This window comes from Excalfactoria chinensis, chromosome 18 (genome assembly GCF_039878825.1).
Source record: "Excalfactoria chinensis isolate bCotChi1 chromosome 18, bCotChi1.hap2, whole genome shotgun sequence".
Taxonomy (NCBI): Eukaryota; Metazoa; Chordata; class Aves; order Galliformes; family Phasianidae; genus Excalfactoria; species Excalfactoria chinensis.
Genome location: NC_092842.1, coordinates 4563259 through 4578986, shown reverse-complemented (window position 1 = coordinate 4578986; position 15728 = coordinate 4563259). Strand labels below are relative to the sequence as shown.

General features: G+C 58.3%; 1 protein-coding gene across 1 annotated transcript; it reads right to left on the bottom strand.

Moving 5' to 3' along the window:
* Positions 1–2944: 2944 nt before the first annotated feature.
* On the bottom strand, positions 2945–14834 carry NCS1 (neuronal calcium sensor 1). Its single transcript, XM_072352445.1, has 8 exons — positions 14589–14834; positions 8008–8032; positions 6432–6570; positions 6247–6325; positions 6038–6126; positions 5874–5951; positions 5536–5652; positions 2945–5102 (listed from the first exon to the last, which is right to left on the bottom strand). Exons 1-7 carry the CDS (start codon positions 14650–14652, stop codon positions 5554–5556), a joined length of 573 nt encoding a protein of 190 aa, XP_072208546.1. The 5' UTR covers positions 14653–14834; the 3' UTR covers positions 2945–5102; positions 5536–5553.
* Between the last annotated feature and the right edge of the window lie 894 nt (positions 14835–15728).

Genomic DNA, 15728 nt, shown 5'->3' with positions numbered 1-15728 from the left:
AGTGAATTGGGGTGCCCACATGCCTGCAGCAAGTTGGGGATACAAGGACCCCCCTCTAACCCCAAGGACAGTGGAACCCACTGACCATGGCAGGTAACCAGAGGGGACATGCAGCAGTAGCTGCCCACACTGCTCCTGTGGTCATGCTGGCACTTCTGCAACGCCTGGCACTCATTGCAGTCTGCAGGCAAGAGGGGTGAAGCCAAGTTCTTCCAGTTCCAGCCAAGCAAGAAGAGCTGGAGCACCTCCCTTGTGCCATAGTTCCCACTGCAGTCCTGGAAGCAAGCAGAGGTGGCTGAGAAGGGACATGGCACTACATGCCAGGAGAGGGCTCATACTCAATGGTGGGCTCAAAACAGATGCAGGCAATGAGCCCATCCTGCAGGAAGCTCAGCACAGAGTGCCCAACAAGCCATCACACTCCTGCCTGCACATGGTGCTCATTGAAGTCCTAAGGATGGAACAGGAGGATTGGGGGTGTCAGACTATGGGCACCCCATGCTCTGAGCACAGAAGCCATGGTCTGGCAGGGAGGGCACACAGTGTGGTCCCACTGATGCTTGAGAGGGATGGTGGAGTGGGCCTGCACAGCACCGTGTATCAGCAGGGGATGCTGCAAGCGTGAAACCAGAACTGGCATCTGCCAACACCCCAAGCCCCTGCTCTGCATCAACACACGCATTCCTGGCCTCAGTCCCAAGTTTCTGTTTGTTTCCCTGCTGTGCCTGGCAGCAGAATGGCAGCAGCCAAATGCCAGCACTGTGCTGAGGGCACCCAATGCTTCCGCTCGGCCCGGCAGAGCTCTCCCTGAGAGGCAGCGCCTGTGCATTTTGCAGTGCCCTTGGGAGAGAGGAATTGAATCACTGGCAGCAAATGCAGGAAGCCCTGGGAGAGATAAAGAGATGCGGGGGCCAGAGAGGTTGCATGCAGCATCTGCTTTGGGAGGGTTCTGCTGGGCTCAGCCAAGGGAGATGAGCAACAGGAGAGATGGGAGGGAGGAAAAGTGGGTACGAACCAAAGGATTTAAAGCAAAAGAGGAAAGGCAACATCCTTCCCAGCAGGAACCCAGCTGACACCATGAGCATTGCACGGGCAACAGCAGAGCCCAGGGCACTGCATGTGACACAGACATAGGTGCCAGCATCCCAGGGACCCAGGCAGTGCTGCCTGTTCCTGGTCACCAAAACCAAAACCACTGTGAGGTGGCAAAGGCACCTTGGGGATGTTTGGCTTTCCCGTGAGTGCAGCAAGGTCCCAGGCTACAGCAAGTGAGGATGTGCTCAAATCCAACAGCCATAGGCACAGAAATAAAGGAAAGAAGCTGCTTACCATCAGAAATCCTCAGGTACGCAGTGATCTCCAGCAAGACCCCCCTTGCCTTCACTGCCAGCCCTTAAATGAGGTCTGGGTAGGGGTGGATCCTGGCTCCAGCCCTTCCAGTCACTCAGGTGCACTGCTTGCAGCTGAGCTCCCCTGGGTTGGCCCTGCCTTCCCATCAGGTGCTCCATCACTGCTTCACGCCCTGATTTAGTATTTCAGCTACACCCTGCCTGGCTGGAGACAACACAGGTGCAGAGCCTGGCATCAGAAGGCTGCACCTGGGAGATCCCACCCCAACGAGCCGGGTATGAGGAGGAGATAAGCTGGCAGCAAAACAACCAGGGCTGCAAACTTCTGGCTCCAGCTGGGCCTTGTGTCCGTGAGACTGTGGCTTGTTCAGACACAGAGGCAGCTTCAGCTGCCCTGCAGTGCTCACTGTACTCCTGCAGGTGATGCTCCCTGCTGCTCACATCCCCTGCAGCTCCATCAGATACTGTGCTGGCTCCACGTGGACCCAATAACATGGACTTCCTGGCCATTCCTGCACATGGCATAGAGCAGAGCTGGTTGAGCATCCCATGCCAGGCACACAGTCAGCCAAGCCCAGGTTATCCAGACACAGCCTTATTAGGTAGCACTGTTTGCTGTGAAGGTGACCTAAATGTTTTCATTACTGGATGCTGTTCTCATAATTACAGCTGGCTGGAAAATGGGAACTCCTTCCCATGAGGGATATCAGTTGTTGGAAGAAAAAAACCCTAACACCCAGAAACCACTGAAAAACAAGAACAGCAGAACCCAAACCATCGGCACCAGCCAGGACAGTGGGCCAAGTTTACAGTGCCTCCCTGGGAAGGGATTGCAGGGATGAGCAGGATAGGGAAGGTCCAGAGGTGAGGATGGGCTCCAGGTGAGGCAGTGACCCACAGCACCCAGATAGGGGACCAGTTCTACCCACAGCTTCCCCCCATCACCCTCCCAGTGCTCCCAGACCCTGCAGTGCCTGTGTAAAACTGGGCTTAACCCCTTCCTTGTTGAGGCTGCTCCCATCCAGCAGCACCTCTGAGTGCCCACATCCAACCCCATCATTTGGAAGCTGTGCCCATCCTCGCCCTCTCCTGGCGCAGCTGTAAATCTATTACATGCATATAAACCTACACATTATCTGAGCACTTGCTCCCAGCAGCAGGGTGTCCCCATGTCTCCATCTGCTGTCCCTTACAGCCCTTGCCCAGGGCACACAGCACTGGATGGTGACACCCCCCCCCCAAAACCCCACAGCGCATCACAGACCACTTTGGTACCATCATGAAGCTTTTATTTCCACCGCCACAAAGTTCCTGGGTTTGTTTCTATTTGATCGTTTGTTCCGTTCTTAAAACAGGTCGGTTTGCTTGTTTTGCTCTTGGATTCATCTCAAAACAAGGCAGCGGGGCATGCAAGCTGAGACACCGGCACAGGAGCACAGACAGCTTCACCTCCATGAATGCAGCTCTGCTGCTCCTCAGCCTGGGCTTCCTGCAGCACTGCCTCCCCTGGGGGCACCCTGACCCCAAAAGGAACCGAGGGACCCAGCGAATGGCGGCTGCAGGGCAGCAACAGCACGTGAACAGAGAACGGAAAGGAAATACAGACACTGCTTTTAATCAGGCAACACTGACAGACAAATGGTGGGAGGACACTGCGGTCACCGATGGGGAAACTGAGGCACGAGGAGGTGAAGGCCGACATTCCCGAGCGTGAGAAGCTTCAAGCCATTCTTCCATTGGCACCAGGAGTTGTGGGTCTCAGCGCTGCTGACAGAGGATTTGGGGCCCCTCGATGCATCCAAGGCATGGAACCCCATGGGAACAAATGCACAACAGGGAGAAAAGAAACCCAAATCCTTCCAGGGGAAAGTGCCAGAGCAAACATCTGCATCTTTCTGGTGTTACTTCTAATGGGGCACCCATCGTCTCCCTGTGCACATCCAGGGATGCCATCAGAGCAATGCCTGGCACCAGGAGGGCACCCATACGGCAGATGGGAGGTGTTGGAGTTTGAGGCACTGCAAAGATCTACCCAACAGAGACACGTGTTGGCCACAAAGCATCGAGGAAAGGGGTTTTGGGGGGAAGGAGAGAGCGATGCTTTCTGGGACACCCAGCACTGAGACACTGGGGCAGAACCATCCCAGTGGCTCCTGGTGGCAGCAGATGTGATGTCTCTTTGGGGATGGGGAGAAGTGTCTCTATGAGGGTGTGTGGAAGCATCAGGAGCTGTTGGCTTCCTAAAGGTGCAGGATCCCAAATGTCAGCAGGGCAGAGAAAGCATCCACAGCCCCACAGCTCCAGGCCATCGTGATGGTGAATGTAAGATTCAGCCCCATAGGGACACTGCTGCCGTTTTATGCATGGTGGGGACACCCCTCAGAACATCCTGTGTCCATCTGTCACCTCCTGGGGACATCTCTGTGACTGTGTGACCATCACCAACTGCTGCCACCATCAACAGTGCCTGGGATGGACGAAGGGGGTGAGGGTAGTGCTGGGCCAGGAGCAAAATGCAGCAGGACAGATCTCTCCTTCCTCAGCGGTGGATGGAACCAGCAGGGATGGCGTCTGATGCTGTGGGGTGTCCCATGCAGGTGGGTGCCTTCCTCCAGCCCTTCTCCTTCCTGTGGGGAGGAGTGTGGGTGCACACCAGCTCCACTCTCGGTTTCCAGCGCAACCTCAATGGGAAGCAATGGGGCGGCCCCAACCCACTGCCCTTCGTAGCTGCCTCTGCTCCGCCAATGGAGGAAATGCACCTTCCCACCGTTCCCAAAAACACCAACAAGGGGATTGGCTTGAAAGCAAAACCCAACGCTTGGCTCCATTAATACTTTTCATGCAGTAAGAAAAAGACACAAAGGAGAGTGCTCCAGCACCGGCTGCCTCCTCACCTCACCCGATGGGGAGAGAGGCTGGGGAAAGGAATAGGAACAGAGCAGAGGGATGGGGCTGAGCAGCCCTGGTTGGGCAGGAGAGGGGAAAAGGAGAGAGAGAAACATAGGAATGGGGCTACAGGGAGAGGGAAAGAAGTCAATGAAGAACAGAGCCCCTTCCAGCGCACGGCGTACAGCGGGTGGAGGGGATTTTTGGCTTGGTTATTGCAGGCTCCCGGTGCCCCGCAGTCGTGTGTGGGGATGTAAACGTGACAGACAGCATCCGTGGGGTGTGGGACACACAGACATGGGAGACGAAACGCGGCAGCAACGGTTACAACAAATAAATAAAGGTATCCGTCGTGTAAAAAAAAAAAAGCCTCACTTCTTTCCACCGAATGGACCAAAAAAAAACCAAAAGAAAAAAGCACAATACTGTCTCACCAAAATAATAATAATAATAATAATAATAATATAATATATATCCCTATAGCCCCTGTGGGCTCCATCCCCAGCTGCATCCCAGAGAGGCGCATCCGCAGTCCGACCCCAGACCGTAGGAATGAGGAGCAGGGGGGCTCAGGGCTGGGGTTGGGGAGGGGGCTCAGCCTTGGGTGCCACTCCAACCCATTCCCTCAGCCCCCAAGTTTTGGGTGTTGGCTGCCGCTCAGACCGTGGTCTTTTTTTTGGGTGGTTTTTGTTGGAAAAAGAAAAGCAGAAGTTGGCAAATGGCACCGGCGTTGGTTCGGAGTGCACAGAGGGGTGTGAGCTGGCGCTGCGCTGCATCCTTGGCTCGTGGGACATGGAGGAGGGCCGGAGAGGGGCAGGCAAGCATCGCTGCGTGGTCGGATGGCACAGAGAGCGTCTTCCCCATAAGCTGCAGGAGAGGAAGGGGGAAAGGGAATCCATGTGAGGACTCACATAAGCCCCCCCCTGTGCTGCCATCTGCAGGGTGCGTGATAATGAGCTAAAACATAAAGGGAACGTTTAACATCATGTCACCGTGGAGCATCCCTGTGCCCCGTATCACCAGCTGCCCCCATGGCTGCTCTGCAGCTCCTGCAGCACAGCGCCGCAGGCCCTGCTGCAACCTGGCAGCTTTTATTGTTTAATGGCCCTGCAGTGCCTGGGGATGTGCTGAGCGATGGGGATGTGCTGGGAGAAACCCATGGGGATGGGGGTAACGTCCCCTCCCTGCTCCCCTGGGGAACCGCCCGTGCTCTGATGCTCAGCACAAGGGGAAAAGCAAAGTGGGGATAGCACTGGGTGAGTGGGATGGGCACACCAGGACGCCCCCATGCTGGACTCACTGCCGCTCGGCCCTGGGACTATACGAGCCCATCATAGAGGGAGAGGGCTTGCACGATGGAAGGGTCGGCCTTGGAGCCCTCCTGAAACTCCTGCAGCGTCAGCTTCCCATCTGCATTCTGCAAAACATGGCAGTGGTGTTGAGACACAGACACAAAACCCCACGCAGCCCCCCATGCACACAGCAGCAGGACACAGAGTGCCTGGTGCATCCCTGGGGCCGTGGTATAGAACTGAGGTTCACTAAGGGGTGCTGGAGGGGAAGGAGCAGAGATGCAGCAGGAACCCAGAACCCCCAGCCCCCAGGAAAACAACCCCCATATGACCACATTACCCTCACCTTGTCCATCATGGCAAAAATCCGATCCACTCTCTTCTCCGGTGTGTTTTCCTCCTCGGGAAGCTCCACAGTGTTTCCCTATGGCAGCAGGACAGCACACGGTCACAGGTGGATGTGGGGACCCCATGTGGGGACGTGTGCTCCGTCCCACCCCCAGTCCTTACCACCATCTGGTAGATGGCATCCACAATGTCCAGCATCTCGTTCCTCGTGATGTAGCCGTCGTTGTCCAAATCGTACAGCTTAAACGCCCCTGTGAAGACCCACGTGGAGATGTTGGGGCTCCATCCACACACCCACATCCAGATGGTTGTTGTGCCCCACGCAGCCCACGCAGCCACCCCAAAGCAAAGGGCCCACGGGCAGCACTTACACCTCAGCTTCTCGTCCAGCGTCCCCCGGGAGGTGACAGACAGAGCCTGGATGAACTCTGAGAACTCGATCCTCCCATCCTGGGGGGGAACAGAGGAGTGAGAGCAACCAGGGAGTGAATGGTGGGGCACTGTGCCCCACTATAGCCCTATGGCCACACACCCTGCCCGCAGCTCGCTGACTTGCCTTGTTCTCATCAAAGACATTGAATACGAAGGTGGCGAATTTGGTTGGGTCACCAAAGGGGAAGAACTGCTTGTAGATCTTCTGGAAGCCGGCAGCATCGAGCTGCCCACTGGGGCAGTCCTTGATAAAGCCCTTATACCTGGGGAGGCAGCGTTAGGGTTAGAGTTCCATCAATATTAGGACCCAGGACACAGTGGGCGCCAAGTGGCATCAAGTGGTGCCCAACCCCAGCAACTGCCCAGAATGGAGAACCATGCCACGGCCACATCCATGTTGAGCATTGGCCAGGGAGGGGATGGGGATGGGAATGAGGATGGGAACAGTGATGGGGATGAGGATGAGAATGATAATGAGGCTGAGGATGGGGATGGAGATGGGATGGAATTGGGAATGAGGATGGGGATGGGACAGAGATGGGCAAAAGGATGGGGAAGGGGATGAGGATGCTATTGGGGGTGGGGATGAGGACAAGAATGAGGATGGGAAAGAGGATGAGGATGATACTGGGGATGAGGATGAGGTTGAGGATGGAGACGGGGATGAGATGGGGATGGAGATGGGGATGGGGATGAGGATTTTGATGGGGACAGGAATGAGAGCCCAGCACAGCAGCCCCCAGCCAGCACAGCCTGCTGTCCCACCCTCATGTGCTGCAGCCAAGCCATAGCAAAAAGTAACCACACAACACCCCCAGGCACCACAGTGCAGTGCCCTGGGATGTCAGCTTTGCAGCCAGGTAAGCGGAGGCAGCACAGGGGCTTTTGTGCAGCAGGGTGTTTGAAAACTCCTCATAGGAACTGAGGGCACAGCAGGGCTTCTGCACCTCCTGGGACAGCATGGCCATAGACAGAAGCACAAGGCACTGCCACAAGGAGGTGCAACACCTCCAACGCTGACAGGGTGCAAGGAAGGGGTCAGTGAGTCTGAGGGCAGCGCATGGACCTTGCTGGGACCCCGCTGTGTGCAGCAGCATTACACAACCCCTCACCCAGATCTGTCAGCGGGCCGAGGGCTGGGGGAGGAGGGGAAGGGGGTGGCGAGGTGGGAAAGTGAAGCGCCGGTGACATCTTCGTGCTGCTGCAGCTATGACTCATCGGGAGGGGGGAGAAGGATGAGAGAAAGCGATAAAGAAAGAAAACCTTGACTGGTTTGATATGGAGATGAAAGGGAAAAGGTGGCTTTTTTAGGGCGGCACGTTCAGCAGCTGGAGGGGATGGGGTGAGAACACGCTGCTGCAAGGCCTCCCTGCCTCCATGCCCCTGTTCTAGTGTCCCTGCCCCTGAGACTCTGCCCCCCCCCCCTCAGGGTTGCATTGGGGTACACACCATGGCACCATTTGGAAAGCCCCAGTGTCCCCATGGGGACTAAGCAGGAGGGAAGGCAGAGAGCCACCACTGCACAGAGCCACAGGCACAGGGAGCGGATCGCATGCGGTGTGCAGGGAAAAAGCTGCTGTGTGCTGCTGGCCTCCCCTATGAGCTGCATGCACCCCAAGGTCTGCCTGCCTCTGCACTGAGCTCCAAGCAGGAGGGGTCCCCCAGCACTCCCAGCATCTCACCGCCACGCTGCTACTCACCACTGCTGCACCTCCTTCTCTGTAACTGCAAGAAAAGAAGAGAAAAAAAGGGAAAAAAAAAGGAGGTCAAAATAAATAAAACTAGGAACTGAGTGCTTTCGTGGTGCTGAGCGACGCTCTGCTCACCCTAGAAGTGAGTTCCAGGCCTGAGAGCACCTTCCTGGGCTCTCCCCCTGCCTGCTGGGATGCTGTGGGCAAAGAGGCCACTGCCCTGCCACTACCCAAACCGTGCTGAGCACGTGGGATGGAGTGAGATGTGGGCATGGAGTATCCCATCATAACCCCCATGGGAGCACGTGAGCAGGGAGCCTGCTGCCAGCACCCCTTTGTCATTTCCCTCACCTCGTGCATCCAAATAGTAATAATAGAAAAGCAAGAGGGGTTGAAACGCGCCGGGATAACAAGGAGGAGCGGGGATGTGTCAATGTGCAAACGGCTGATAAAAATAGAGAGCCCAGCACACCAAGAGATGCCAATTACCTCGGAAGGCAAAGAAAAGAAAGCGGGTTTCCATCAAAGAGATTTGCAGCACGCCTGGCAAAAGGCAGAGAGAGGCTGGGGGGGCTGCAGGGAGGATGGAGAGGGGGGAGAGAGGGCGGCTGCGGTGTCACAGCAGTGGGTCGGCTGGGGGCTGCGTGGGCAGCACAGGGAGAAGGACGTGGGGATGCTCAGCACCGGGTTTGGGCCATGGGAGGGCTGTGGCTGTGCCACGAGATGGATTTTGGGGACATTTTGGGGGTGTCACAGAGGGGACCGCAGGTACCAGCCTGCCAGGTGCTGCTGAAGGCAGCAGGAGGAGGAGGAGGAGCTGGTGCAGCTCTCAGCTGTGCTTCCCCCTCTGTGCTATTTCAGTGCCGGGAGCTGCCTTTCAACTCCAGCAGGAAACAATTAAATCTGTGCTTTTTTTAGTACAGGAGAAACGCTGTGAACGACACGCACGGAGTCGGCTCCTGGCACACACGGGGCACCACCAGCCCGGGGCACCTGCAGGCACCAACAGGGAGCCCTCGATTCCTGCAGGGAGGGACCCCCTTGGCTCTGAGCTTTACACCCGCAATGACAGAGCCGGGCACCCTGCTGGCTGCGATGCTCTGCATGGCACCCATGGATACAAATACCATCCTTGCTGTGGGTTCTATGGCTGTGCAATGTGGGGACAAGCCGTGCTCCTGGTCCGAGCAGCCCATCCTCAGCACATCAGGGTGCCAAGCAGCTCCCTGCACACAGCCCGGCACACGCAGTGTCTGCACGCCGACTGCTGCATTCATTCCCTCCCGCCGGCATCGATCGCGGCGCGATGCTGAGCTGATGCAAATCAATTTGCAGCCATCCAGCACGGGCAGGCTTGACCCCGGCTGCTCAAGGACGAGGGATTACCCGCAGAGCATCCCGCTGGAGCAGCAACCCGCTCTGCAGCACCCAGAGCACAACCCTGGGGCGGTGCTCCCCACGGAGCACTGAAAAACAGTGCACAGAGTGAAGTCTTAATGGACCCCAGGATCCTGCGGGATGAAAGGCACCACGTGAAGGCTCACTGCTGCTATTCGTGATGAACCGTAATGCTGGGAGAGGCACTGACCCAGCGCTGCAGCCGCACTCCTGGAGGCACAGTGCTGTATGGCAGCTTCCATGCTGCTGCCCCTTCGTGGTACCCATGACTCCATCCCACCTCCATACCCAATGGCTCCATCCCATCTCAGCTCCCATTCTTGGCTCCTTCTCATCTCAGTATCCACCGCAGCCCCTCCTCCCAACCCAGCACAGCCCCCCACCCCTTTGCCCCTTCCTCCCCACCACTCCCCACAGTGCACACTGGCTGACGGCACCATCACCACTCTCCCTCTTTGTGCCCCCCCCCCTTCCCACCACCCAGCTGCTGCTGCAGCAAGAACAGCTCTGGTTAATCATTGCTCCAGCCAATAATTGATATTTACAGAGCTGCAAGGGCAGCGGGGATGCACCATACCCATGCGGTGGGACCAGAGCAGGAATGGGGACGGAGCACTGCAAGGATGCAGGAAAAAGAGCAGCAATCCAGACCCCAACACTTTACAGACCCCCTTCTCTCCCCTGCTGCTGCTCCCCGAGTCCAGTGGGGTCACTGCTGCCAGAGCAGGAAAGCAGAGTTAATTATTTCCAGCCACAGGCAGCATTCAGCTTCCAGATCACCAACAAGCTGCCTTCACCTCCGCTGGATGCTCAGCGCAGCACCCAGATTGCACGCTGAGCACTGCTGCATGCATGCAGCACACGTGCACGTGTGAGCAAAGCAGGCACTCCCACACACGAGATGGGGCTTGCACTTGCACTAACGGTGCTGGACGGGCACTCGTGCAAAAGCCAACTGGGGGACGGACTGCACATGTGGCACGGGGCACTCGTGTACAAAGCATGTGTGTGAGGCCATGCCAACTCGATGGGTGCTCGTGCATTTATTGGGCTCATGTCCAGCCTTATTGAGCCCCCAGGAGTCAATGAGTGTAATTCCCAGATCACACACTTGTGCACACACCAATTGGGCGCTCAGGTGAGTGGCTCAGGTGCTCCTGCAGAAGTGAATGGGAACCAAGGGCAGCAGTAACCACAAATGAGCCCAATGGGCAGAATGCAACCAGGCGCTCGGACGTGCATTAATTGAGCACTGCTGTGTGTGCTAATTGGGCTCTCATGCGTGAACCCATCGGGTGCTGATGCGTGTCTCTCCGGGGTGCTCATGCATGCACAGATCGGGCTGTGATGCGCACAGCAACACGGAGCTGCAGCACACCCTGCAATTTGTGCCCAACACTCCACCCCTCACAGTGAAACACGTCGTTAAGAACCGTCTGAGGGTAAATCTGTTATGAACTCCACTCCCAGCATCATCACAGCGTTCACGTGCATCGCTGACAGAGCAGGCGGTGGAGCCGGCAGGGATCCCTCCCTGTCCCCTCATCTGCATTTCCTGCCATGCATGAAATGGGGGGGGAACAAGGAAGCCCCCCCCTCCCAGCCCAAGAGCAACCCCCATCCATACAGATGGGCTATGGGGTCACCACCACGGCCTGAAGGCTCGTGCCTGGAGACTTCACAGAGCTCCATTTGGTGACGGCAGTCCTTCCATCTGCCCCACGTCAGCGCTTTGGAAATGTGGGTTGCTTGGCCCCGATGGCTCACATTCATTATCATTCTGGATTAAATATGTAACCAATGGCCTGGTTACACATTGCAGAGCTCGCTGTCTTCCTGCCCCATGGGCTCAGGCTCTGCCCAGGGATCAGGCTGCTCCACTGTGGTGCAGGGGAAGGGGCTGCGGGTCTCCATGGAGCAGCCACCCCCACAGACACATCCATGGCTGTCCTAGAAAGGCCTTCTGTTAATCCAAATCCTGTGTACCCCTATTTCCACCCCGCTCAGTCCCAGTGGGCACCCATCCCACAGCATCCCACAGCCAAAAACTCAACACACATCAGAAGGTGCATCACATCCCACAGCCAAAAGCAACCTGGAGACATCCCCTCCCCAAGCCCTGGCAGCTCTGGGGCCGGGCTGCTCCTCTCCCCCAGGATGCATATTGCAGGCACTGAGATGTTTGGGGACACTGGGGGCACAGCGCCGTCATCAGTGCCATTTGCTACCGCCGAGGTGGGAAGTGCAGAGGGAACTGTGTGTGCCTGGCACTGCTCACAGCAGCTGCCATTGGCTGCGGGCTGAGCGGGGCCACGGCACGGATGGGAAAACCAACACGCAGTTAAAATCCTTTTTAGACCCTATGAAATATTGAAGAGCCCGATGTAAGGCTTTGGAAATTGGATTTGGGGCAAAAGCAGCAGAGGAAGGACCGAGGATGGTCGTCGTGAATGAGGATGAATGAATGATGCTCCCATCAGCTCCATCACGCACTGAGCAGCCATGGGGGGCTGCCCGGGGGGCTGCGTGGGATACAGGCTGTAGCCCTGAGGAAGGCAGGGAGGCAGAACAGAAGGAGCGCATCGCGTCCCTCCCGGAGCAGCCGCTTCCTTTGATGCTGTCGCAGCCTCTTGTTTCACAGCCTTAATTATAACAGCAGCAGCAAAGGTCAGCGCAGTGGTTAAGCAGATCCATTAACGTGTCAGGGGATCTGTGAAATGTGATGCTCCCAACGCCGTCGCAGCGGGACCCAAAGTGCCACCAGCCATGGTCCCCATATAGACATGGGGCAGGGGATGGGGCTGGCACCCCAGCACTTGGCAGGGCAAAGCCAGGGCAGGGCAGGAGCTCTGCCTGAAAACTGGAGGGTTTTCACTCTTTTCCCCACAGAATTCAGCCAGCCGCTGCGTACCCCGTAACTCCAAATCGATCTGTTTGTAGGTTACTGCTCTGGATCTAATGGCCATTAATTCAAGGCATTACTGGCACGCAGTGGAGCCAATTTTGTGGTTCATTGTAGAATGGCAGAAAGTGCCAAAGTGAGTTGAAAGGCCACTAAAGAGAGAGCAGGGAGTGGGACACGGTTGGGGTTAAGGTCCAAGGGACCCCAACACGAGTGCTGCAGTCCCATGGAAGCAACTGCAACTGCACACAAGTGCTTTGCATCAGAGAACTATTAAGGCTGGGGAAGCCTTAACCTTCAGCCTGAACCTTCACAACCTGAGGCCATCAAATGTCATCCACTTGCATTCAAGACTTAGACTTTCCTGCATCCCAAGACCTTCACAGCAGAACCTTTCGACCTCGGCCACACAAATCCAACTCCTAACATTCCCAAATCCCAGAACAACCATCACCCCAAACCCTGCCAGGATGGCAACTCCTGGAGCCCCACCAACACCTCCTGGGACACTCAGTGCAGCACCCAACACTCCATGTGCCACCACCACGACAATGAAGCACCCCAAGAGCTCTCAGATGAAAGGCTCTGTGGAAGCACAAAGAATTACATAATTTATTATCCATTATTATTCTATGCTGGCCCCTCCCATGGATGGGACCTGGGCTGCCAGGAGGGCTGAGCCCTCTCTGGTTCCCCCCATAGCATTGGGTTATGGGCACCTGGAGATGGGTCAGCACAGCTCGGGGAAACAGAAAATGATGCAACAGAAGGAAATCCCAATGGGGGAGAAATCCTGCCCACACTGCAGCCACAGCTCTCAGCATCGTGGGCACATCCCTGGGATGAAAGCATTTCTCCACCATCAGCTCCCTGCCAACACCTGTCCAGGGGCAGAAGCACTCAGCAAAAGTAATTCAGTCCAGATCCAAGCAGTGGAATGAGCTCAACAAACTGAGCCCAGCATTAGGGATGGCTGCAGTCGATGGGCACCACGCACTGCTGGGGGGGTGCTGGGACGCTGCGTGGGGCACAGCCATGTGCTGTCCTGATGGGGACACGTGCAGTGCACCTCGGAGGAGGCACAGAGCAAACAGACACAACCCCACCTGGGAGCATTGAGGACGGGTGGCTGTTGGGGAGGTGTGTGGGAAGGGGAGGGCACCCGGGAGGTGCACAAAGTTGGGAATGAAGCCACAAGGCCACAACCTTGTGCCGGCCTCATCCAGCAGAGGGGACGTGCATTCAGTACAACGGGTGCCAGCAGGACCTGCAGCCCATGTGCCCTACAGGGCAGCACCTTCCCAGCACGGACATGAGCTGTTGTAAAATGCCCAATGCAGCACCGCTGCTCTCAGAGCTGAGCTGAGCACCGGGGCTGTGCCCCCCTCCCTCTGCACGGTGACAGGAGCAGCCCCGCGTGCGGGGGTGTGCAATGCACCAGCGATGCCTCCTCTCCGTATGGGAGAACTCGCTGCATCCTCATCTATTGCCTTTTTGGGTAAGCGCTGCCGTGGGACTGCAGCAATGACAGCGGGAGCGCTTGCAGGTCTGGCGGGGCACGGAGCCGGTTGTGCGCTTAAAGCAAAGGGGGGTGAGCGGGGAGGGGAATTCGGAGCGTCGGAGCCTTTGTTTCCTTCGCGCATCCTTCAGAACGGAGCAAAATAAAGGCGGTTTGGCTCCAAGCGGATGGCTCGGGCATCGGCCGAGAGAGTGAGGTTAGAGCGGAGGATCCGAGGGGAAAGACGCCGGCTCGGGGAGCAGGACGTTAAAGCGGACACCCGTAGAGCGGGGCTCGGAGCGAAACGACCGAGGAACCGCCGAGAAACGCACCGAACTTCGGGAGCCGCGGGGGCAGCGCTGCCCGAAAGGGGTCGGAGCGTCCGGGGCTGCGGAGCGGGGCCAGGGGGGGAGTCGGGACACGGCAGCCGGGGGGGGGGAGAAGGATGCGGCCCCGGTCCCGCGGTGTCGGATGCTGAGCAATAGGCCGCGGAGCGCAGCGTTTGCGGGAGAGCCCCGCGCTGCCCCGCCTGCCCCGCTCCATGTTTTCTCCCTCCTCCTTCCCGGCTCAGCGCGGAATTCTCGCAACAAAGCCGGGGCTGAGTCTGCGCGTTGCGGGAGGGGCCGTCCCCGCCGCGGTACCCGCAACCCCGCGAGCATCTGCGGGGCGCAACCGCCGCTTCCCCCTATCGCCCCCTCCAGCCCCAAATCCGTGGCCGCGCTGCTCCCTTCTCCCCCCATCCCAACCCTCCCCCCCCGTTCGCACCGTGGTCAGGCCCCGCTATGCACTCACAGTACGTTTTCCTGGTCAGCTCCTCCACAACTTCAGGCTTCAACTTGCTGTTGGATTTCCCCATGGCGATGCGGAACGGGCTCAGCTCGGGGGCATGGAGGGCTGCGGGGCCGGGAGCGGGGCACGGAGGGCCCTACATCCCGGGGAGGAGCGGAGCGGTTGCGCTCTTTGTTGCCGGGCTTCGGGGCTGCGGAGCTGCGGGGCCGCTCTGCGCCTCCGCGCGGCCGCTCCCGCCCCTCTCCGCGCTCCCTCCGCGCTCCCTCCCCGCCCTCCGCGGGTTGGGGTGCGGGAGGGGGGGCCGGCCGCTCTCGGCCCGACGACGCCGGAGCTCAATGGGAGAGAGGGAGGAGGGAGCGGGCTCTTGTAGGGCGGCGGTGGGAGGGGGGATGCTCGCCCAGGGCCGGAGGATGCGGAGGGAGAGAGGCGGCGGTGTGAGCGCAGAGGGAGGTGCGGGGTGGGAGTGACCTTGGGGGGACGCACCCGGATGCAGAAGGACCCCCCCCCCTTCCCTCCCCCCGGTGCCGGCTCCCCGCTCTCACGCCGGGATCCCCGCTACGAGCCTGCCTTCATTCATCGCGCAGTGCGCGATGCAGCCCGAGCCCCATCCCACCGGTGCGCCCAGCCGGCGGTGGGGCCGTGGCACAAAAAGCCAAGCCGATTTCCCCACCTCCAAACCAAGCAGGGCTGGATGCCCCCCGCCGCAGAGCCGCGCTGATGCACGCGATAAACGCGGCTCCCTTCCCGCCCGTGTTGCAACGCAGGCCCCGCAGGAGCTGCCCGGGCACGCCGGGCTCCTTTAGCAACAGCCAGGAGGAAGAAACCACGTATCTCTGCTTGGATACGGCAAAACCTGTCTGCAGGGCTGCAGGCAGCGCAGCGCCCGGGTGGCTTTTTGGGACAAAGACCCTCCTGCCACCCACGCACAGGCCGCAGCGTTGTTAGTTCGGTGGCCGAAGCCGCTTGCAAAAAGGCCCCGTGCATCCCCTTCCTTCCAGCAAAACGCCCATCTTTGCAATGCTCTCCTTTCGGCTGCGTGCACCGAGCTGTGACCGTGTTGCAGCAGGGCTGTGCTGTGTTGCTGTGTGTGTGTGTGCAGAGCGTGGCACGGCCCAGAGCAAGCAGAGAACAACCCACAGTCCC

What these genes read in the sequence shown, in the direction of transcription:
- NCS1 (XM_072352445.1), bottom strand. Translation starts at nt 14,652, where the DNA reads ATGGGGAAATCCAACAGCAAGTTGAAGCCTGAAGTTGTGGAGGAGCTG. An exon ending in GCTGGACGAGAAGCTGAGGT is followed by an intron (nt 6,127 to 6,246) that starts GTAAGTGCTGCC and finishes GGGTCTTCACAG; the next exon opens with GGGCGTTTAAGCTGTACGAT. An exon ending in ATGCCATCTACCAGATGGTG is followed by an intron (nt 5,952 to 6,037) that starts GTAAGGACTGGG and finishes CTGCTGCCATAG; the next exon opens with GGAAACACTGTGGAGCTTCC.